General features: G+C 41.7%; 1 protein-coding gene across 4 annotated transcripts in view; it reads left to right on the top strand.

The window, feature by feature from the left end:
• The window catches only part of BCAT1 (branched chain amino acid transaminase 1), a 60961-nt gene that overhangs the window by 22459 nt on the left and 13632 nt on the right, over positions 1-24870 (top strand). For 3 of the 4 annotated variants that reach the window (XM_066184398.1, XM_066184399.1, XM_066184401.1), the window contains exons 3-8: positions 10164-10364; positions 13540-13650; positions 14541-14660; positions 16503-16666; positions 18113-18255; positions 24020-24105. In XM_066184398.1, the coding sequence (XP_066040495.1) occupies positions 10164-10364; positions 13540-13650; positions 14541-14660; positions 16503-16666; positions 18113-18255; positions 24020-24105 (825 nt within the window). Of the gene's footprint in view, positions 1-6392; positions 6412-10163; positions 10365-13539; positions 13651-14540; positions 14661-16502; positions 16667-18112; positions 18256-24019; positions 24106-24870 lie in introns of those variants that run through there. The other variant, XM_066184400.1, reaches the window with a different exon arrangement.

The raw sequence follows: 24870 nt of genomic DNA, 5'->3' as shown, positions 1-24870 counted from the left end.
AGTATTGCTATTAATTGGTGGACCAGACTGACACATATCTGCTGCTCTCATTCCAGTTATTAGGAAAGAATTTGGGAGCTGTGGCAACTCCTTTCAGTTTCAGCTTGATGGCAAGTGGTTATGTGCTTCTCTTCAAGTGGGTAATGTTCTTCAAATAGTTGCAGGCTTTTAGCAAATAGACTTTAAGCTGTAATAGAGGAACTGATTGTCCCATTATCTGAAGCTGAAGGATTTGCAAATAAATCTAATTGTCTTCGGCGAGTAACAGGAGCTTTTAGCCAAGATAAAAGGAAACTGCTAAAAAACCAGCCAGGGGCAGTTTGGCTGAGTTGATTTATAGCACAAGAAAGTGATGCTTTATCACTTCTTTTTCACTAGAAGCTTAAGATGTGTCTGTAAAAGCACAGAAGTTGTACTGGAATTTTGTAGATTGCATTTAGCTTGTATCATTTTCTGGATTAGTTTTTCCCAAGATGAAGAATTGCTTTTAAAATTCAAGGTTTAGCACCAGTCAGTGATCAAAGTAAATTTACAAACTGACTCCAAAACTTAAAAAATCCATAGTGTCCATACCTATTTCCAAGATTTCTTAAATTTTAATGTCATTGTGATATCATGTCCTCAGTTTTGATGATGTATATTTTCTTTGCTGAACACATTTGAATACAAGATACAATTTAGGAAGAGAATTAAGTTGGATTTTTTTTTTTCAACAGGATTCTCTTGGCTTTCCTGCTTGCATTTGAAAGGATATCCTAACTTGCCATGAATTCTCAGCCTAGAGAGTTGGAAGAGGTTTATGTTAATCCCATATTTAGCCCCTGTTTATAAGAAAGTACTGAGTGGAATGAAATGGCAAGCTGTGGCAGTTTCATTGGCACATCAGACACTGAATTTCATGGCAATATTTAAGTTTACCTTCTGTCTACCAGTGTGAAAGGGAGATGGAATCTGAGAGTCAGGTGTGGTTAACTGAATGTTTGAAATGGTTCCCATAACCTCTGTATAATATAGAGACTGTACCATGAAAGCATTTGGTATTTCTAAAAGGTTTTGAATGCCTGCATTCCATGAATCCACTTCCCTGCATGTCTGCAAGCTTATTAAAATCAGGGTAAGAAGATTTAATTGCAACTGCTCAGGACTTGGACATAGGAGATTATGATTCTATTCTTGGCAATTCCCCACAACACGTTTATGACTGGCCAGGCTACTTTGGTGAAATAATTCCAACTTCTTTGGCTGAAATTTAGGTTTGCAGTTAATTTCTTCGTTGAGCATGGCTACTTCTTTTAGAGAAGGTTAGATGCAAGAATCTGATTTTTTGTTTCAGTTGCTTCATGTTAAATACAGATTATGTTTTCCAAACCAGGAGACTGTGGTGTCCTGAATCTTAGTGCAAAGATGTGTTGTTATTGGTGAAATGTCAGAGGCCTCTCTACTTCCAGTCTTGTGTCACAGGGCAGTGTGAGCCCTCAGCTTGTGTTAGACTCAAACCTTCTCCCAGGCAAAGTCTTTCTAAAAATGGAACATTGTGTTTATGCTGCTGTGCAGAAATACAGAGGCGAGGAGCAGCACAGCATCAGGAATTGCATTAACCAAGCTGTCAGATCTTTGAGAAGAAGCAGTTTGTGTTAATACTGAATCATATGAATTAGGTAACTAGCTAACGTCTCCCATTAGTGAAGAGTGGTCCTAGTTCTGTTTTTATGGAAATGTTTGCATGCAGACGTATGAGAGGACTTTGTGCCATTACAGAATTGCAATCTGTATTTCTCTAAATGGAATTGCTTCTTTCTAATCTGAATCCCAGGTGTGGATCTACACTGCAAACATGAAGTGCAGTTGCATGGCCTAAGAGGATTTTGAGAGTTGACTTGCCCAAAAGTAACAGGGAGCTTACAGCAGTGTGTTTTTCACACCAGTGCAATGACTACATTTAAGCCTGCTCACACTTCCTGATCATCCCACTTAGTTGATTGGAATAGCTGTTACCAAACAGAAGGGTTTCATGGGACCAAAATACAGTGTGTCTGATTTCATTCCAATGTTTAATAGTCTCATCAGCATCTTTGTGGTTTGAATTACATAGAGAGAATCATATTTTAAATGTTTTAGAGAATTTTTTGATAGAAGAGATACCAAGTGACTGTTTTTTGTAGATTTGAAAATACAAATAGCTGGAGTAGAGGAGGTAGACCACACTAAAATCAAGTAGATTCTTTTCTCAAAATTTCCTTAATATCAGATGGAAGGTTTCATTCGGATCTGTAGGAATCCCATTCCAGCATCATTCTTAACCTTAAAAACACATCTTTTGAAACATGTCAGTGGACAACAGACTAATGAGTAATGGAGAAAAAAAGCCCCAAACTTAACAATTATAAATCCATGTAATTTTCCTGAAGCAGAAGAAATGAGGCTGTAAAGATTCAAGTAATTTTGCCTGCCTTACAATCCAGATTCCTACAAAGCTGGAAGAAAGGGTCTTGATTAACTTATATGGTCTCTGGATGAAATCAGTGGGAAGTTATGCAGGCAGCATTTCAGCAATATGGAAAAACTCTTAAAATTTAGCTAATGCTATTGAAATGAATGATATGTTTTTAGGGCAAAATAAATTTCTTTTATGCCTTCTCTATCATCTAGCCTGACTGTAGCTTTCCAACGTCTCTATTTCCCTTCTGTTGTGTTTTGAGGGCTTTAGAATATATTTTAAGCTGTGCTTCTGCCCTAGGTGCCCTTTTCTTTCCTTTAGGCAAGAAGTTTATGTCAATTCCAACCACTTTTCTGTTTTCTTGTCAGAGCAGGTTTACTTTCCTACCTACTGCTCCAGATGAAACATTCCTGCATCAGAGTTGGAGCCTCTGTCAGATCAGGGGAAGGTTAAAAAAGCCAGCAGTAGGTTACGCTGCCCTCCTTTTCTTGCAGAGTGTAGCAGAATCTCATTTGGTGAGACAAATATTTGAGAAGTATCTGTTACGAATAGTGGAGGTTAGATGCCTTGCAGGACTAGACTTAGTCCTTCCAGCCGTATTTTCTGCTGTCTCCATGACTGTCTCACAGCTGATTCAGAGCCTTGACTCTCTTTGGCTTTGTCATTTGTTTTGTGTTTGATTACCCAATGTACAGCCAACCTGATGCAATGATTCCAGGACTCAGTCCAATTACTTGTGCTAACGTATTCTCAGATGAAGTTTCAAGGAAGCTTTGTGTTGAAAGATTTCTGATATTTTTGATATTTACCCTGGGATTGCTGAAGATTAAATTTTCTTTTTTCTTTTTTTGGTAGTAGTAGTAAAAATAGAGCTTTTTTCCTCCTCGGATCTTATTATATCTTGGTACGCTTTCCATTCTCAAGCCTGAGGCTCTGTTGTAGATTTAAAATAGTATTGATGGTAAAAGGATTATAGGATAGCTTACATGAATGTTACTTTATACTTACAAGCTGGTAATAGATTTCTAAGAATTTCTTTGACTCGCTCTTGTTTTGAGTTGGTAGAATTCTGTGTTTGTGTTATTTCTACTGTAGAATTTATTATTGTGATCAGGGCCATACAGGGCTTGGCTCTCTACAGAAAGTGACGGTCGCTGCCCCAAGAGCCAGCAGTCTTTTCCAAAGAAGATGCTGGTGGGAAAAGAAACAGGGCATGACTGGGAAATGAATGTGGGATCTCCCAGTGACAAGGAGCAGAATGACTTTGTGGTGGCTGAGGGGGCTGGCACATGCCTGGTTCTGTGGTGCTTTTTGGCTGTCTGTGGGGCTGAGAAATGTTCCTGAATTGGCCCGGGCTGGCAGTGGTTGTCCCTCTTGACTGCCGTGGAGCTGTGGGAGAGCCACGTTGGGCCGTGTTTGTGGCTGCTGTTCATGTCCTGAGCAGTACTGGATCCTGTCTGGCTCCGGGCCGGGGGAGAGGCTGCTGCTGTTGGCTGCCAAAGAGCCATGGGACAGCCTTGGTGCTGCCTGGCTGGCAGGGCAGGGGCTGCTGGTCTTGGCAGCCTGAGCTGGCACAGAGCTGGGGCACCTGCGGTGTTTTTCAGGCTCTTTGTGTGAGTTTTGTGCACTCTGCTGCCTTCGTGCATCAGATGTGGTCTGTCCCAGGGTGACTGGGGAGGTTGGGCACCAGAGAGCCGTGGCACAGCCTGGGCGTTGCTGGCTGGGGGTGCTGGGGCTGACAAGCTCTGAATTGTCAGTGGAGTCTGCAAGAAGAGGCACAGCAGCAATTCCCAGATGGGGAAGCAGATGAGTGTCTGCTTCTAAGGACGAAGTGACAAAGGACAGCAAGTGATGGCCTGGCAGAGCCTTAGTTCTTAGTCCTTCCTTCCCAAGCCCCTGCAGGGAGATGGAGCTCCCATGCAGAGCCCTGGATCGCAGCTTTGGCTCTGACCCCTCTTCCTCCCTGTGCTCCCTTGCCTCCTGGGCAAAGGCACATTTCAGCATGGCAGCAGATCTGCATCTCATCAAACTGCCTGACTGCTTGGTCAGCTCCCATGACAGGGGTCTGCTGGAGAAGGAGGGGAGGGTGTTGGCCCCCAGCTGCCCCAGCATCAGGCAGATCCAGGCAGTCCTTGCTCTTGTGTCTGCCCTGTTTCCAGGTTCCCCAAGAAACTGAGGACAGGTTATGGGACAGAAGGTGACCAGGCCTGCTGGACATCCCTGGGCTGTGCTTGTGCCTGATGTCCCATGAGAGCACCAGTGCACGGAGCATGGGGATTGGTTTGGGTTGGGATCAAGTTAACTTTGCGTGTGGTGCCCTGTTCTGAATTAGTGACCAAAACATTGTGGGTCACATGTCACTGTTTGAGCCGCAGCTGAGCAGTGAATACACAGTGCTGAGGCTTTTTCTGCTCCTCACCCTAGCACCAGCGAGCAAACTGGGGGCACAGGATGCTGGGAAGGGGATACAACCAGGACAGCTGTCCCTGCTGGGGATAGCCCACTCCTCATGTCTGCTCAGCAACACAGCTGTGAGCTCCTGCTCCTCCTGCACTGGTGAGGCATCAGGTGGCTGGTAGTGAGCCATTGTGGTCTTCTGCATCACTTGTTTGGTTTTGTTTTGTTTTCCTTATTCATAGAATCGTCAAGGTTGGAAGAGACTTTAAGATCATGAAATCCAACTGTCAATCCAACCCTATCATTGTAACCCCTAAACCATATCACCCAGATATTAAACTGTCTTAGCCCATGAGGTTTGGTCCTATCATCTGCTGAGCTGTGGTATCCTAAGCATGTTGAAAACCAAGATCCATTCAATGTCCCATGAGCGTTCCTGATACCAGCGACATGAAGACCTGCACAAGCTTGGTTCCCACCCCTGCCCTCTCAAGCTCTCAGCCACAACTCACAACAACCCCAGGTAATGCCCCAGCTGTGGGGAAGAGTGGCTGGAAAACAGTGCTGGCAAAGATGAGGGTGACACAGCCATAGGGACTGGAAGGCAGGAAATTCTCATCCCTGGAGCCTCCTTCAGTACCATTCTGTACAGACCCAAACTCATTCTCTCCAACTCTTCTCAGCTGTGCTTTGTTACCTTTCCCAATGATAGTAATTCCTTCTGCTTTTTGTAACTTTATTGTTTATATCTATCATCATAGTAATACCTTTGTTTTTTTCTGTCTCAGAATTTGTTCCATTGCTGTTCACAAGTGCAAGGGCAAAACAAGTTACTTGATTTTGCCTGTGCTTCTGTGTTTGTTATTGCGTGATATTATCCCTGATCTTTCCTAGGATAAGCTTACAAATTCAGCATAAGAGAAAAAATTATTGCAGTTGCTTGTGATCTTGAATTAATCACTGTTGTGGGTTAGCAAAACTATTACAATCACCTAGTCTAGAAGTCAAGGAGGTTACTTTTTTTCATCAGAGATTACAGTCAGTCTCACTTGGGTGTATGTTAATGTTTTGAGGATCTCTGCTGAAACTTGCTGCTGTTGTTAGGTAACTTGTGAGCTATTTTACAGCTAGGGCTGCCAGGTCTGTTTTTACTCAATTAAGTGATAGAAATGCCTGGCCTAGCACAGTGTTTAAAAAAGTTTGGGTATATCAAATGAGTTAGACCTGTTACAGCTGCCCAACCTACTGCTTACAGCCTAGGATTTTCAGTGCAGTGAAAATAACTGCAGCCAAGGATCATGTGGGAGGGCATTGACGAAACTTGCTAGAAAGAGTAGGACAAAGTATGCACTTGCCATCTGCATCTGCCTGAGACGTCTAGGGTCAGAAAGGTAGGAATGCAAGGAGAGTAACAGCTCTGGCCAGGGGCTGCTGTCAGCTCCAAATCCACTTAAAGCTCTTTCAAAGGTGGGGTAGAATAAGTATTAAACCGACAGCTCGGCCAGAGGCACCAGGATGTCTTGTCACAGCTTTGATTAGAACAGATGGACCAGCACGTCACCTTTAATTTGACTCAGGTAATAATTGAGAAGATCCGTTGATGAATTCTATTTTCAAGAAGTCACAATATATCTTCTTTACTTGGGCTGGGTAAAGCTTTGCCCTGGAAGAAACTGCATGGGAATTAACAGGCACTTGTCAGATGAGGGGCTTCTCAAAACATGTCTCCTTGGGCTAGTGGCCCTTCCTAGGTGTAATGTTGCCATATAAGCCCTGAAAACCAGCAGTATCCAACTGGTTTCCCTACCACTTCCTTTTGCCACCATAGGCAGGGCAATCTGATTCCCGATTCCTTGCTAGAGTATCCTGGGCTGGGATGTCAGCAGGTACATCCTGTACGTTCCTTTCTGCTGTGACATGGGGATTTTGCAGGCTTGGAACTACGTCAGTTTACTTTGGGTAACAGGTGCCAAATAGCTGCACTTAGTAGACTATATGCCGCATCCACTTCTTTTTTTAATCTCCCTTATCCCTTTTGTTTGGCATTTACCAGTTTTCCTTCCAGTTTAATGGTTTTATTGGGCAACAATCAGGAGGTGCTTGAGAGCATGTTGGATAAACAAAGCAAGCAAAACACAAGCCCAGCTGAAAATTCCCTTTTGTGTTGGCAGGACAAACAGTAGAGGTCTGGATGGGTGCTAATCCCAATCCCTAATGCATCCTTTACGTGCTGCTTTTAGGGCTGGGGGGGAATGTTGGCAAAGGAAGAAAGTAAATTGCTGTTTATAAAGGTCATAGGTGATAGCAGGGTGGCACTGTGATAATCTTTCAGTGAGTGATATTAACAGAATTGATACATAATCAGTACCCTGGCATTTGTCACCTGGCCCCGCTCTACTCCCCTTTTGTGGGGATCTTCTGAGTGTGTGATTTCCCTCCTGGTGCTACTTGAACAAGTGAAGCCCAAAGGGTTTATGAGCCACCCTACACGTTGTGTAAGGTGTCCTACTTCTCGGGGGACCCAGAAGAGGTTGAGGTAATACTCCATGCAAGGTAATACTCCATGCAGACCACACTGTGGGACAGAGTACTCCAAGGATGATCTTCCAAAACCTCCTCCCAACGTGTTATCCTCCATGGGAAAAAAAGACCAAATGCATTGCAGCACATGATGCTGTCTTGACATAAAGAGCATTTAGATTCTGAAAGATTTGGGTGCTGTTGCACGCTGTTAATTTGCACTGCTTGGTAAAAAAACGGAGAAATAGACAATAATGGATAAAGGAAAAGAGTCTTAAGGAAGGATATTAAGAAAGTAGTGGCCAAAAAAGTGGCTCTCCAGAGAGCTTAACAGGACTATAGGAATGAGAAAAATTGCCTTTTTGCCTGTTGAATGATTGTTGCCCTACTGCTGTGTGCAGTTTACCCTCTAAGGTTTTACCCAGGGTGTTCCTACTGTTGTTTGAAGGAATTGTTATGGATCAAGTGCTGGACCTGACACTGTTGACTCAGGTGTCGACACGATGTCTGAAGGAAAACTGGTTTCCCCAAATTCTGAAAAAGGTGAGAAAGAGCAAATGAGATCCCTGGTCAGATTGTGCAGTTCCAGGAAGCTCTGTGGTCTGGGAGTTGTCTGCTCTTTTTCTGAATAAAGGTCGTTGTTTCCTACCTCTCTAGGCTTTCGGCATTCAAGGGACTCAAAACTGAAATGCAGTGAGTGTTTCTTCACTTGTGGCTGCAGCTTGCTGCTCCCTCTACACATGCTTGTGGGTTTATGAGAAGAACCAGGTTAAAATTCTTTCCCATCCTTAAAGAAAAGCTATTTGTTAACCCCAGCAAACTTAACGAACTGTTTTGAAGTGATGCCTTTCAAGTAGTTGTGCTTCCACCGCTGAGGAAGCAGCAAACTGGAGTCATAAAAGCAGGAATCAGCACACTGATGGGAGTTCGAGGAGAAGAGGCTTCGTACGATAATTACGGTCCCCAGGCCAATTTATTGTAAAGATAATTATCCTAATGAAGGTGACCTGAGATGTGGAAGCCTGGAGTCCAGGGAAAGCAGTTGATAAGACTGGAATAGGGAGTTCTTTAGAAGCTGTGATTCTTTGCAGAGATAAACCCGGAGACATAGTTGTGTTCTACATACTCACTTAAGCCCCATTGACATCCCTGCTCCCGTGTAATTGTTTTCTCGAGCTGAGTCTTGCACTGTGGATAATTGCAAACACTCCTCCGTGGCTTTTAATTGGATCCCCGTCTTCTGTGATAGCTTTTTTTTTTTTCTTTTTTTTTTTTTCTCTTTTTTTTTTTTCCCCCCCTAAACCGTGCTAAGAGGTTACCAGGTATAATTAGTTTCAGGATATCATTAGGTGGTGCTTCTCCCGTTGGAGCATTCACTGTCAGAAGAATAAAGGGAAGAGTTAAGGAGAGTAATTGTTGTTTCATCAGATTATGTATTAATTCAACCAGACTAATGCACTGTAATATCTAAACAAGCCTTATAATTGGAGGTAGCTGAAACAAGCTTTTAGCTATTCATGTGCTCCTGCTCTAAGTTAATTTCACATCTAAGCCATTAAGCAAAAAAAAAACCTGCCAACCATACCTAAACCAAAACATCTAATCAATAAGGAACAGGTCTTAGTTCATTAAAGACATCTTGAAAATTAGGTTGTTTACAGAGACAGGGGTACGTGTATTCTTTTTTCAAAAGCTTGGGGCTGATTTTGTCTCATTTTTCAAAATGTGTGCAGGGGGTGAGAAGTCCAAGACACCAATATCTCTTGCAGAAGCACCTTTTTAGAGCATTTGCAAATCATTTGGTCAGTATTCTGGACTTCCCCTGTTCCAGTCTATTCCATATGCACCCAACACAGAGGATCAGGATTTCACTTGGGGGTCTGTAGTAAGGGACAGTGCTATCTGAACTATGTTAGGAAGGAAAATAGAGCTTTGAGGAGGATTCTTTGAATCCTCCCTTGCCTCTGAGCGCCACAGTTTAATGCTCAGATGGCACAGCAAGAGAAGGGAGAGAGTGAATCAAGGCTTTGCCTACTTTGTAGCCCTCTCTAGTTGTTCATCCCCTACCTGTGAATAAAAGAGACTGTGCCAGAGATCTGCATTCGTTATTACCCTGCTGTTCTTTAGGATGATTCACACCACAGGAGCTACCATAAAGAAAATTAACTCTATCCCAGCCAAAACCAGTACAAAACCCTCTGGCACATGTCTACAGCCGGTTGTGGCTTGTAAGAGTCTCTACAGTCCCTCATGCAGGGAAGCATTTAGCCTTATTTGCTAATGGGATCTTTCTAGGATAATAACTTTGTGAATCAGCAAGTTACTGTGGCATAAGTAACTTGCTGACTGCTGGCTTTGATCTCTCACATTGGTTTTATGTATTAAAGGAAAATCAGTGTAACATCTACTTAGTTGTGATGGTGATTAATTTCTAATGATCAGCTTATATTCTGAGGTACAGCAATTTGGTGTTTCTGGAACTTTTACAGGGCTGTTAACCTAAGTGTCCAAGAGATTTCACGTGCTGATTCTCTGGTTTTGTACCTTGTACTGCTTCTTTAACTTAATTCTTAAACAGAATTTCAAAATATGCAACTCCTTGTAAAACAGCACTGTGTGTATGTTTGTGTGCGCTTTATGAATATTTTGCCAACTACTTAGAGGTTAGTTGCCTTTAACAATCATGCCATTAAATATCCCTAAAGAGAAAATATTAAGGCTTGTCCTTGTTCACTGATGCAGGATAATTTATAATCAGTTTGACTTCATTATTTTGATATACTTCATTTTTGTTTCTGTGTTCCTTCAGGCTTCCGACTTGATTATCAGCCCAGCTACAACGTTCAAGGAAAAACCAGACCCCACTGGTTTGGTGTTTGGAACTGTGTTCACTGATAATATGCTGACAATTGAATGGTCCTTGGCTTCAGGATGGGAGAAACCCTATATTAAGCCACTAGAGAACCTGTCATTACATCCAGCCTCCTCAGCCCTGCATTATGCTGTAGAAGTGAGTAGTAAAGTGATTTGGAAACCACAATTTTGTTTTATTAGCTCTGGAAGCCACAGCTTTGTAAGACAAGGACTATTACTGCCATAAGTTCATTAGTATTGAGTTACATCTTGTTTTGTTTACTGGTGTCCTTCCAGAATAATTGCATTATTTACAGCAGGGTTATGTGTAACACAGAAGCAACTGTGGCCTGGGGATTCCAGCACACTTAAAGTCCTAGCCTAGGGAAGGTGAGCTCTTTCTTGTGCGCTGATAAATTTGTTTGAAAAACCATTCTTGTTCACTGACAAGTCCAGTTACACTCCAGTTACAGTCTCTGATGTGGCAGTGCAGGACCATGCACGACCATGAGATTCTCAGAGTAGCTTTAATTTGGGGACTGAACATGCACTTTTTAAAAGTTACTTGAAGCTGGTTTAAAGGTTGCTAGCTTGGATTGCAGGACAGACTAGACAGGTGCTTGTTTGAAACTCTGAACAAGTCCCTGGAGCTCAGAACTAGATGTGATGCACTCAGTGTATACAAGTGTGTTTAAGGAGAGAACATACAGAAAGGAACTTGGGGAAGTGGAATGTTAAGTCGGAAACCAGCGTGGTTAAAGTTTCCGTGCTTAGCTGATTACTGCTTAAAGCTTTGTGCCTTCAGAGCAGCTTTGGCTGTACTCACACCTGTGTGGGAACCCCAGCAGGGCACAGACCCTGAAATGGAAGCCCGCTTCTGGGTGGGCTCCATTGAAATGTGTGGAGTTGCTTGTGCTGCTTTTATTATTTTTTACATTTTTCTTTTTTTTTTCTTTTCAAAATTTTTTGGTATTTTAACCACTGGTATAAGGGAAGCTTTCCCTGCTTGTTGTCCCTGAGCTCCTGCCTTCACCATTTTTATTTTGACTGATTTTTTCCTCATCTAGTCACCAAGCCTCCAGAGGTCCTGTGTAAATTACAACAGGCCCCCGTGGCTGAGGCTGCAGCTCTTGATCTGCCCAAGAAGTAAGAAACCACGCTGGAGTCCCAAATCTGTATTTCACTCTTAGTAGCATATTGCTTTAATGCTTGGCCTCTGGCCTGGTCTGAAATCATTGCTAACATGAATATGCTCTTATTTTTTTTCCACTTTTTTTTTTATTCTTTTACCCTTATTGCATCACGTTTCCTCTAGCCAAGAGGACAGACAGAGGAGAATCTGGTGTCATTGCTGTGGCTCAATGAATACACAGTGGGTATAATAAAAGTGATGAATTTGGCATTCCCTCCCCTTTCTCCTTGCCCTTCATAATGCAGTGTGGTAACCTGGATCTGCTGAACTCCAGATCCAGTTCCCGTGATGTACAGGTGTCAGATAATGCTGTTTTCACACCACTGTAGCAACCAACCATCAAGCAACCACAGCAGTTGCTTTCATTAAGCTGAACATTTCTGGAACACATCACTCTCTCCCTTTTTAATGAGTGAAAGGTTTTACTGAGCTCTGGAAGATTAAAAGTATTTCTTTTTGGAGAAAAAGATTTAACATCTTGAGAAGGCTTTGTGTTTCAGTAATGATGTGATTCTTACTTCTGTCAAACCATTGATCGAATCTTAGTAGTGACATTCCTCCCTTTTCCCTCTCATTAAAAGTTCTGTGAATGTGTTTGGGAGAAGGGTGGGGAGGGGAAAAAAATGTGTTCTGCGATAAGAAACTGATGTTCCAACAATGTGCTATCAGTTAGTAACTGGCCCAGAAAAAATCATATCAAAGTATCAGCCAGGTGACCAGCTATGCTATCCTTTATTATAGATACTTTTTTTCTTGCTACTACAATGTCTATCCTAGGAACAACTTCTTTTTCAAAATTTTGTGAAGCTTTTAATAAGGTTGGCATTGCCATAGGACTTATAAGTTTTGAAGGCAAAAAGTTCTGGGTTCTAATTCTGGTTCTGCTACAACCCAATTAAAATTTGTCATGTGGAAGGACCTAGCTCTGCCCTGGAACTGCACACAAGCTTTCTAAAGATTGCATTTCACTGATCCTTATGGAAAAAAACCCGTAGAATTTGATAACAGTGAAACTTGAAGTAGTCTGTTAAAATTATTTGTGCACAAATACAGGATTATTTTTTCCAAATAAAAAAGCTGCATATCTAGACTTACAACCACATAGGATGCAGTTCCAGCCACTTTTTGTGGAACAGGCAGAGGAGGAGAAACCTGAGGAGACTGACAATAGTGATGCAGTTAAATTCATAGAACTTACACTGAAATTTAATGTACAGAGAAATGCTTTGGAAGATAAAATTCTAAGAACTGTTGTCTATAAACATAAGTAAGCCCTTTAATCTACATGAGACTTGTGTATACGTATATATTAGTGTGACCTTATATAATGCATGTGTTTTCTGTCTATAAGTATAACCAGAAATTACCAATCTGTAACTGAAAATAACTGGATATTTGGTGGACATATTTTTTGATGTGGTTAGGAGATGCTGGAGGGCATTTTGTGGGGAGGGCAGTGATAGGATAAAGGTTTCTGATTGTCAACACCAGTTGTCTGGATCCTGCAGTTTGATGGGATAACTATGTTTAAATTTCCTGTAAAGTATATAGTGAAAATATTTTCATGCATTTTATCTCTAGTGTAAGGCTGCATCTCATGCAGACTAAATCCCATTTGACAACATAGGGGTATAAGGGGGAAATAAGTGACCAGTTCCTGCTACAACTACAGAAAGAACTTTGCAAGAATTCTCTCAATTACCTTATTCTCTACTTCCTAAAAAGATGTGTTTTGGACAGAGCTCTAAAAAGAATTAATATATATGTAGTAAAATTCTATATGTAAAATCCCTTATGTAAGTGAAAATGCTCTTTTGACTCAGATATTAGTCAGGATGTGAGGGACTCGTTAAGTCAAACACATGCTACAAATTTTAATTGCTGTAACCAAATTAGGGAAAAAAAAAAGATGTTTTCATCAGGAATTACGAAGTTTGTATTACAAAGATGACTTGCCTATACTTCAGATAAATATATCTCACTGGAGTGTATTTCCAGAATTCACTAGTTAGCATTTTCGTGTTTGAGTACTGTGAGCAGGAAGGTGAAGTTCTTATTTCCAAAATTTGCACAGCTCGTCACGGGGTAACATGTCTCCATTACTACTTGATTTCTTTTCCCTCCTTTTCTGACTTGGTAGTTGTTTGAAGGGATGAAGGCTTACCGAGGAGTGGATGGCAAAATCCGCCTGTTCCGGCCAACCCTGAACATGGACAGGATGGCACGATCAGCGCGGAGAACAACTCTGCCAGTGAGTACCCAGGGCATCTCCTGCTCCTAAAGTCAGAGCATGTTTTCATTGTCAGAGTGCAAATCTCTGAAGCTTTTCAGTAGTAGCATTTACCAAACATTTTAAAGTCTGATAGCTCAGTAAACCTTCATTAACAGATCTTATTCATTGAAGGAAACTGTTTGAAGTGCTTATTTCAATCAGAAATAATTGTTTCTTAATCAGAGCAGTGAGTGTTTTGCTTTCATTGTTGTCTCCCTGCTGCCTCACATGTACAGAGTGTTTTTGAGGGATGGGTGCTGTTCTGCAGGTATTGGCATGCAGACAGATGTCTGATTTGCTCTGGTGCTAATGTTCTCCCTTTTCTTCTTTGCACTTCAGTTAAGTTGTTCAGCCTCTTGAGTGCCTTTGGTTTTGGTCGTGCCAGCAACTTAAGACTGCTTTTAGCAATTGTATCTTGGCCAGTGAACCTCCTCCCAGGCTTATTAGCTTATTTGCTCTAAGAAGTTGGGAACTTCGGGAGACTTGCTGGCCCCTGGAGTTGTAAACCGGAGCCTTCTGTAGAAGAGGTGTTCTGTAGCTTGCAGCATGCCCGGCTGAGTTGGCTGCACAGGGAGTTCTCCACATGCTTTTGAGGCAAGAGGGGTCAGTGGCTCCTTTTTACCATCTCAGGAGGATACCTTGGAGCAAAGGAGGTCATTCGGGATGCGGCACAAAAAGGCACAGTAGCTAAGACCATGGGATATTAAATTCTGTGAGGAATGAACTCAAGGAAGATGTGGACCTCTATAGTGTGTCACTGTTGCATATCCTGAGGAAGTGTTCCCTGTAGCATGTGGGTCTGTAAAGACCACAAAGTGTTCCAGCTTTATTTCTCCATTTGCTTTTTTTCCTTTCTTTTTTCTTCCCAGTCTTTTGACCAGAACGAGCTGTTAGAGTGCATCCGCAAGCTTGTGGAAGTGGAACAGGAATGGGTCCCTTACTCAACCTCTGCCAGCCTGTATATCCGTCCTACCCTAATCGGAACTGAGGTGTGCAATACATTTTTTTTTTCCTCTCTTACCTTCTGTTTATTTAGGTACGAGGCAAAGTCCTCCATCCCTAAATGGAAACATTCAGCAGTCAGTAGGTGACAGGATTAAGTTTGGGGGTGGATTCATGGTTTTACTTTGGAGCCAGCGCGAATTTACGTTGACCACATTGCCACTTAGTGGCCACACTGGTTCAGAGCACGGCAAGCAAACAGCAGCAGCTCGCAGTGGGAATGGAACAGTGCTTGTTAATTGGGGTTGTGCTGAAGGACAGTTATATGTGACACGGTAGTGTTGAAATCCTGATAATTCGGGGAGAACATGATGAAACACGAATTGCTGTGTACGTTTTGTAGTTTCAAGTCATACCTGAGCTTAGTGAGCTTTCAGAAGATTTTACCCTGTAAATGAAGATGTCTCAGAAGAGACACTTTCAACAGAACTAAGGACTAGTTCCTCTGTCAATTTATTCTTGAAACTGGCCTTCTAAGAGGCTCCTTAGCAAATAGGTATTAATGGGTCCTCTCTGAGTTTCATGTGTGAGTCAATTCTATAATATTGATAAAGGGAATTAGAGACAGAGAGTTTATTTTATTAAATCCTTCAGGGCTTTTTTTTTTTTTCCAGCAGTAGGAAGAGAGAAGCATATAATAGTAGAGCATAGGACAAGGAAGCTAAGGAATGTAGGTTCCAAACTAGGTAAACTAAACTTCTGCAATATCCATATCTGTTAGTTACCATATGTGAGCATTTTGCATTTCACAATTTACATTTCTAGGACTCCATCAATTTAATACTTTTAAACTAGTTGCAGATCTTCAGATTAAAGAATCTTCACTCAGTGACTATAAGGTACTGATATTAAAATTGGGGTGTTTAGCCCTGTTTTTGGAAACTGTTTTGCTCTGAGCTTTGTTTCAGGATAGCCAACACTTGTGGCCTTTCCTCTCTAACATGTTTCCAGGTTGCATGTCCTACTAGGTTTTTATGAATCACCCCAGTTAGAAACCCAGGCAACACAATCTTTTGAATGATCATGTCAGCAAAAATATCAAGACCTCAGTTAATCCTGTTAGTTAGAAGTCTTTCTGAAGCAGTAAGGTAGACAGAAATCAAAGGAACCCTTTCAGCTCCTGGAGAACTTTGGCCAACACCAGACTTCTCACCTCTACCTTCAAGTATTGATGGTGATGACTTGGGAGTGTGAGAAGCCATCTCTCAGAGAGGAGGGGGAGAAAAAACTGTTACACTCTTGGTTATTGCCTGTGCTGTTGTGTCAACTATTTTTGGAAGGCAAATAATTATAGCTGTCGCACAGGCATTCAGAGAGCCAGCACTCAACTCTAGAAATACCAGTTCTAAGTGGCACTGGACAGTTGTTCCCACCAATGCAGCTGACAGTGGGTTCTCCACTGTTGTTGCTGCTAGGAGTGGTCTTGCCACTCCTTCCCCTAGAAGGCTTTGTGGGCTTCTGGTATGATTAATTAATAATCATTATATATTCATAATGCATAATAATGATATATAATTATTAGCACTTTGTTAAGCTAATCTTTGAATTCTCAAAAACTTGAAACTGTTTGAGAGTACTAGAATAGCATATAGATAAATGGAATGGATGTAAGTGAATGGTGACAGTATATAAAACTAGAGTTGTTATGTTGCTTGGATAGGGGGAAAGTTATATAAATACTTTTTATTCATTGCAGCGCTTTGCAGTGTCCTGGTAAAAGCACTCTCATGCTGCAGTTCCACTGAAAGCAGTGTTTCAAAAGCTGATGGTGCAGCACCTGATGTTTGAAGGATACCAGTAACTTGATTTGTTACATTCTTTGTTTTCAGCCTTCTCTTGGAGTGAAGAAGCCAACTAAAGCCCTACTGTATGTCATACTGAGCCCTGTGGGCCCTTACTTTGCAAGTGGAAGTTTTAATCCAATATCCTTATGGGCAGATCCAAAATACGTAAGAGCATGGAAAGGGGGAACAGGAGACTGCAAACTGGGAGGGTAAGAAAACATAATCCTTCGTTTTCTACACAGCTCAAAAGCAGATTTGGTTTTTAGTGAATTATCTAATCCAGCAGAAATAGAGACATTAAATGCAGTAGTTAAACAAGCAATGTTTAACTTCAACAAAGAGTTCAAAAATTTACTCTGCAAATATTATTTATGTAACTCAGTTGCATATTTTTGTTTGAATATTACAGCCAGTTGATTTTTTTTTTTTGCAGCATGTCAAGCTGAGGACCTGCACCTGGAAGGTGTCCTTGTAGTACTTTGGCTTTTGCCCTTGCAGCAGTTGTGCTGCATCATCAGTGCAGCAGCCTGCTGCCAACAGAGCAGAGAGCAGCTCTGGCTGCTGGCCTCCTTCCTTGGATTGTCCTGCCCATGAGTTTCTTTGCTAGGCAGGAAGTTTAGCTGTCAAGTGCTGCTCAGCTGAGCTGGTAGAATAATCAGAGGGCAGAAAATAACTTTCCTTCATTCAAGCTGATGTTCTGAACCTTTGTTTATGAGATTTTGCTTACTTCCAGAAATATTTTGTTTCCTGTGCATCCTTCATACATCAGCTGTGAAAAAGAGTAGTCAGGAGTCATTACTGACTTGATTTGTGCCCAGAGGTGAGAACTTGACTTCAGTGCGGTCAGCATTTTGGAGCTGCTGACTTTGCGCCTTGAATGTTGTTGAACCTCAGAAGCAAAAAGGGGTTTTTTTCCCCCTCAAAGCAGCAGGTATTATTCAGTCAGTTTCAGTCTGTAAGGCAGCATTTTAGAAAAACGTTTGCTACTGAAGGATCTGGAATTCATCAAGACAAAGTTGCATTTCCTGAAGATGCTGGTTCTGTGAATATCTTTTATTAAAAAAAAACAAACCCAAAAAAACAAACAAAAAAACAACAAAAAGACCCCAAAACTCACTTCTGGTGATATTAGTGCTCCAAGAGTTTAGTCTAGCATATATTACCCATCTGACATGACGTAGATGAATTTAAAGAAACCAACCAAAAAAACCCCCAAACCCAACAAAAAAACCAGCACAAACAAAAAAAGCCTAACCAACCAAACAAAACAAACAAACAAAAAAACCCCAAAAGCTCGGGGGGAATTGTTGCTCTCTCTCCAGGATGCCAACTGCTAAATAAAGATAAATGCTTTCTGATGGTTTTTAGTTGCAATAATTAGAATGTCCAGAATATGGAACAGGTGATACGTGTAAGACAACTTGGATGGATATGTTTGAGGTGTTGGTGCAATTCAGTCCTTCATAATTTTTGGGTTGTAGGTACAAACGATCTAGTAAAATACTAGTGGAGTACTTGCTGTGAAAATATCTCAGGGGCAAGCAGTGACTGTTGCAGAGCACTTGCTCATGGAGGTAGATGTGCACAAAATCTTATTTAAATTGAGGAGATGCCCTACCAGATACTCATAGCACTTTGGGCTTTTTTCCCTGAAGGAATTACGGTTCTGCTATTTATGCGCAGCAAGAAGCCCTGGAGTTTGGCTGCCAGCAGGTTTTGTGGCTCTACGGAGAAGATCACCAAATAACTGAAGTTGGAACAATGAATCTGTTTCTCTACTGGATAAATGAAGATGGAGGTATGGTAACATAAAGCTTGAAAACTTTAACAGAGTAGACAATTGGGACCGTAATCCACAAAATGGTATTTAGAATGCAGATCATAATCTTTTTAATGAAGATGGTTGAACACAGGAAATGCCTGTTCTCTTCTGAAAATTACTAGGTTTCTTAGGTGTGAGAGAGGAGATTCTGGAGCAGCTGTGAGTGCTGCCTGCTGATAACAGACTAAACTGCTGGGCTAGTCCACATGCTCAGAAGGGCAGAGTTCAGCCATGCACGAGGTCACACATCAGCTTTGGTGTCAGCAGGATGTTTGGTCTCCAGGGGGGTGTTGGCTCAGAAGCAGTGCAGACCTGCTAAAAGGCAGCTTACAGCTGGGCACTCTTCAGTCTGTAGCTTTGATTATGAGTGGCTCCCATCATCACCTGCTGGCAAGTCAAATATTCCTGAACCATGTCCAAAGCTGTTTTCTTTGAAGAATTTGAAGTTCTGTCCAGTGGTGGCAGGGAGAGAGAAACATGTCAGTCAGTGTCTGCTATCAGTAATGCTCAAAAGATGTTTTCAAGACGTATCATCATTCTTGAACTTATTTCTATCTCTTTCTACCCACAGTAATCTCTGAGCAAGGTACATGCTGATTAAAAGCTGTCTAGTTGGTGAGCAGCCAACTTTTGAGGCATCTCAAAATCACCCATTGGGTGTGCAAATATTCAGTGCTTGAGGTGTGATAGCTGCAATAGCTGCACCTGATAACTGGTTTGGAAGACTACAGACAAGGGAATTAAAATGATACCTCATGGCTTCCATGAATGCTGGCCCTCCAAGAAAATGAAGTGTTACTGAATTTTTGTATGGCAGCAGATGCAGGGGTCAGACTTATTTCTAGTGCCGGGGGTACCTTAGAAAACGGTCAGCTTTCTGACAATTCTTAGCTACAGAAAACAGGCAACATTGTGTGGGGATAGCAGTGTGCCTTGAGTAATGTAATGTGGTGGGGATCCAGCTGCCTGACTCCCGTCTCCAGTTGTGTTGCTTGTTCAAAATCATTACCACAAAAATCTTTACCGCGTCTGTAAGAAGAGGGATCATACTCCTTCAGTGTTGAATGAGTCTGTGAAGCTTTATGAATGGAGAGATAAATATTAGACATTTTCTTCTTGTTACGACAGCAGTTGATTTGTCAGTGTAGATAGATGGCCAAATTTATGCCTTATGGAACTTAGCTGGAAAAACATGAAAATAGATTTTGGCTCGTTCTGCCCAGGGAAGGACACAAAGCAAGGACATAATTAGAATTCAGTGTTCTCATTGTGCTTAAACCAGGAATATGCTGGAAATATGCAGCTGCAGCACCGTACTGTTCCAAAGATCTGCCAATCACTGTGTTACCAGTGCACTGCTGAATGGTGCTATTGTGAGGTGGCTGTAGCAAACAACTTGTAATTCCTGCCACCCAAGCGGGCTGTCCATCCGCTGGCAAACCTGTCATTTCACAGGACATGGGGCATTATCCTCATGGAGCACTTTGCTGTCTCCCAGGGTGTTGAGTAACTCTTAATTTGTGGGATCTTTGGCTGAGAATCACTCACACTGCCAGCGTGTCATCACATACCTGCCTGTAGCTTTGCACGGGATTTGTGCTTGTCATTGTGTCCTGTCACTTCACAAAGGACACTCGCTCAGGCTGTGGTTTGGTTTTGTTATGCAAATGCTGCAGCTGAGAGGGATCAAAAAGAGTGAGGCAGAAACTGCAGATCATCATCAAAAGGAAGTGCTCTTCTTTGTGTGTTCTGAGGTCACTGCCGGGAGCTGAACTGCTCTACTGCTCTCCTTGGTTTATAACCGGAGGCTTATTCCCAGGAAAGCCTGGACTGGAGGATAGCCATGCTTCCAGTGGGAGCAGGCTTTCCTTGCAGCCTTTGCTGTATATTTTCAGTTACAGCATTGTACCTAAAGGTGACATGTTGTCCTGGATGGCAGGAGGAGCCTGAAAAAATATTTTGTTTGCAGCATCAAGAAAAAAAATGCTCAATTTTTGGTAAAATAGCATGACTTGCTCTGTACTGTTCTGGTGTTCCCAGTGCTGCTCTGAGGTTTATAGTATGACCAAAACTGGATCCCTGCTATTGAATAAATACTTTATTCATCACATCCTATTTATAGTTTTTATGGAAGTGCAAAATTTAGACACCCTACAGTCCCTTCCACATGTCTCTTCAGAGCATGTAACTATCCCAAGAAGCTCTTGACACTGAAACTCACTTCCTGTCACAATGTCTATTCTTCTGCCTAGAGTATTGGCTTGACTTTATGGAAAACCTTAAAATTTAAACATAAGTCCAACCTGAAGATTGCTAACTATCAAATCTGTGTGCAATTTTGAAAAATTCTGTTTCTTCAAAATGATTTGCAGCCATTTGGGCTCTACTTCTATCTTTAATGTTAAGGCATTGTGAATAGTTTTTAGGTATTATTTAATATTTTGGTGCTGCAACTGGAATGGTGATTAATAATACCCACTTCAAAATTTCATCAATTAAAAAGTAAATTTGTTGAAAGATTCTCTGGAACAATCAGGTAAAATTTAAGGCAAGTTTGCTAAGTATTCTGTAGTTGGAACATCAGTTGTGCTGCAGAAGTGTCTTGTACAATTACCGTACTAACAAAATCAGGATTGTAGCTTCTGTTCTAGTAGAGAGCCCCAGGAAAAGAGTGGAGGGGAAGGCAGCGAATAGATGAGGCAGCAGACAGAGCAAAGGATGAGAAATTAATTGAGGAAAGCAAGTTAACAGATGCAAAGGTAGTTGCATGAGGGAAGAGTTGAAGAAAAGCCTGAGGGAAGTAAGGAGAAAGACCCAGAACAAACTGGTAGAAGAAGTTAGCTGTTAATATTAGTGAAAACAGGATTTTCTGGGTTCTCCTTGATCCTGAAGTTCACTTGGAATTTATCACCTTGGTAAAATATATATTTAGGTGAATTTCTTGGCATTGTTAGAGTGTGACTAGTACTGACGGCATCCCATGAGCATAATCTTACCTGTTCTGTGTTCGTAAGTACAGGTGTTTAAAAGCTGTAGTTGTGTAATATGGAAGACCTTGTTTTAAAAAACCCTTTAAACACTCTGATGGAATTCTGTTGTTAGAGCAAGCCTATACCAGGTTTAACAGGGTACTGGGCAGACAGCACTGCTGCTGTAACAATACCAGGAGTCAACTGAAGAGAAACCCTGACATTTCCCTTCAAATGCTTTTCTCCCGCTTTTTGCAACCATACATTTTAAGCCCATCAACATAATTCAGAAGGCAAATGGAGTCTGTGAGCTCACAGTCTGTTTTTTGGGAGATGGACAAACTGATGTCATGTGGAGCCTGGTTTGGCATCAGTTCACAGAGAGGATGAGCTTTTGGCATGCCATGTTGGATAGTGTTATCATCTCTGCCGGATACCAGGGGAGCAGATGTTCCCAGGGTGGCCCCAGGCTGGTAGGCATCATATGTATACTTGACAAAATTCTACGGAGCAGCCTGTTTGGAACGTTTTGAGACTTTCATGTCCTGTCTGCTCAGTGCTGTTTGGCGGCTGGTTTGGCCTGGCACGTTTTCAAACTAGCTCAAATCAATTAATATATGTTATTGAGCTTAAACAGGTTCTGGACAAAATCTGTGGCAACGTCACCAGACAGAAAAATGTAATCGCAATCTTTGGTATCAAAGTCCACAGTATTTGAAGTTTTCAGTAAAAGAAAGGAGTGTGTTAGATAGTGACTGAGTCACAAATGCAGAATATCAGGTTTTCAGTGTTTAGAATCAGGTGAGCCCTGTGGCTCATGGAAAGTTTTAAAGTGTTCTCCTTGTGATAGTTGTACCAGAATGAGGACCAGACATGCATCACAAGTAGGAATTATGCTAGATAGATTCCAAAAAGGGAATGCTGTTGTTCCTGACTGTATGAGAAAGAAGAGATGGCTGATGTTATTATAAGTCTGGGATAGGTTGAGGAATGACACTATGGGCTAACCAGAGCAGAACAAACAGGCTATGCTAGGTCAGCACCTCTGTACGTTTTGGTATGGCAGTGTGCACCTATTACTGATGTGTGTATAGATCCTCATAAAAGGAACATGGAAGCACTGGTAGGAGGGTCCAAATTAATAAATTGAGGAGTTGACTGCATTAGAAAGTAGCAGGTATTTCCTGAGAGAATGGGCAATGAGTAGCAGATTCAGTGAATTTATCCTCCACTTCCCTTATCCCATCCCAGCTCCCAATGCCCCCTCTTGCAGAGTGGGGGGAGCCCGGAATATACTCAGGCCAGAGCTGGCAGGCAGTGCTTGTGCACAGAAATACCTTGTTGAGTGCTGAAAACAGCACTGAGCAGCTGAGCTCAACCTACTCCCACAGACCAAGGACAAATACTATGTTTCTCTCTTCTACCCAGCTGCAAGTGTTCACAGGATCTATAGAAATATTTTAAAGAGAGGCTCTGCTTTGAGAAAGGTTCAGTCAGGCCTCGATTCAGTGATCTTTTTGCAGCCAGGGAGAAAGTGGACATAAGATGTGTGTCTTCATGTTTTTATTGGATTTTTTATGTGACCTAGGTAAAAAATAAACAAAACTCTCAACGGTTTGTGGATTTATTGAGCAGGGATAGTATCTTTATAAGGTAAAGAAAGAAAAAGGGTTATAAATAGGGAAATAAAATGGTTAGGAAAAAAAAAATGAGGAATACTACTGAAAGACTCTGGATGTCTTGACTTTTCAGTGCAAATTTGAGAGTGTCTTAAAAGCCTCTGTCTGAAAAGAGGAAAAAGTCAGTCTTCTCTGATAATAGAAACCAGTGAGTGTGATGGCTTAAAATGAAGAAGATTAACTCTGATTGCTGCAGAGATCAGATGGAAGAACAAATCTACATACAAACTTGTGTTTTAGGTATTTACCAAGCATGGATTGTTTAACCAAGTGTTTATTGTTTACCATTTATCTACCATTTCATTAGTTTTGTTAGATGAACATTTATCTACTGTTCTTTTTCAAAAGCAAACAAGAAACACTAGCTAACAAACCAAACTAGCTGAACAACTTGAATTATTGTTGTTGGATTTTTCTTATGATTGCTCTAATTGTGTAAAGAGAAAATTAGCATGGAAAAAAGGTTGTCTAGACTACAACAAAGGGTCATTAAGGAAGTGTCCTTCCAAGGAGGGTTGGCAAGATTTCCACTGCTTTGCTGGTTCATTAAATGAAGTTCAAAATTTTTGGTGAATGTTTCATATTGCTGCTGTGAAATGGGTATACTAAATCCCATATTCCTGAATTAAGTAAAACATTTCAGGGAAAGTTGTGATCTGCCCTGGGATTATTAGGCATGACTTTCCCTCTGCCTTTCTATTGTGCATCTGGAGACTGAACCATTTCACAGTTTGTAGTGCAGTTACACAGTTATGTATACAATACACTGAGGAATAAAACCACCTACGAGGCATTAGGCATGTATATGTTAGTGTATTAAGTATGTTTCTTCCCCACCAACTGAAGTATATGCAAAAGGTTCCAAACACTTAACAGCAACTTATTTGAACTGTGTATCTGTTCGGTTCTTGGAGAACTCTGATAAATGTTGCAGATGATTGTTGTAAATCTTAAGGGGTAAGGATCATTTTTGATGCCACAGAATCGTGGAATATCTTGAGTTGTAGGGGACCCACGTTTGGTTATCAGTTAACTTCTGTTAGTTTGTTTCTTTGTTTGTTTTTCAACCAATGCTTCTCTTTTGTTTGGCAGAAAATGAACTGGCAACGCCACCTTTAGATGGCATCATCCTTCCAGGAGTGACGAGGCAAAGCATTTTGGATCTGGCGCGCAGCTGGGTGAGTGTTTTGGTGGTAATGGTTTCAATTATCATGTTATAACTTCAGCAGAAGGAAATATTTCTGGTGCTCAGTATCTTAAAGTTCAACTGATCAGTTTAAATCATATGGTCATAGACCAGTCTGGCTTCCTAGAATCATACAAAGACCTGGGTTGGAAGGGACCTTAAAGATCATCTTATTCCAGCCCCCCTGCCATGGGCAGGGACACCTTCCACGGTCCCAGGCTGCTCAGAGCCCCATCCAACCTGGCATTGGAAAGGACCTTTCAAGGCTGTGTATTCCAGCCTCCCTGCAATGAGTGGGGGCATCTTCAGCTAGATCACATTGCCCAGAGTTGTGTCCAGCCTGTCAGAAGCTCTTCTTTCATGGTCCCTCTGGGTGGCACCTCTTCCCTTCAGTGTTCCAGCTGTACCACACAGCTTGGTGCTGCTGACAAGACTTGCTGAGCATGCACTCAGTCCCTTCAACCTAGTGGGAACTAAGGGCATTCTAATTCAGGGATTCTCAGGAGCATCATCAGAATACCCCCACCTGTCACACAGAACAATACCAAGCTTGTTTAAGTAGCTCCGTGTAGTATTTAACATGAAAATTCTCATTAAATCCACTGGTACCAGCAACTTAGAGCAGGGAAACAAAGAATTACCATGCATGACCATAGCTATACTTCAGTCATCAGCTCATTATTTCTGCATTTAGTTCTCATGCTTCCAACCTTGTTTCTACTAAGTAGCGTGCCGCCTACCCAGCCACAGTCTGGAA

This window comes from Chamaea fasciata, unplaced genomic scaffold (genome assembly GCF_029207755.1).
Source record: "Chamaea fasciata isolate MVZ Bird 193981 ecotype frontalis unplaced genomic scaffold, bChaFas1.0.hap1 SCAF_5, whole genome shotgun sequence".
Taxonomy (NCBI): Eukaryota; Metazoa; Chordata; class Aves; order Passeriformes; family Sylviidae; genus Chamaea; species Chamaea fasciata.
Note: the sequence above shows the minus strand (reverse complement) of the source record. Positions and strands in the feature narration are given on the sequence as shown.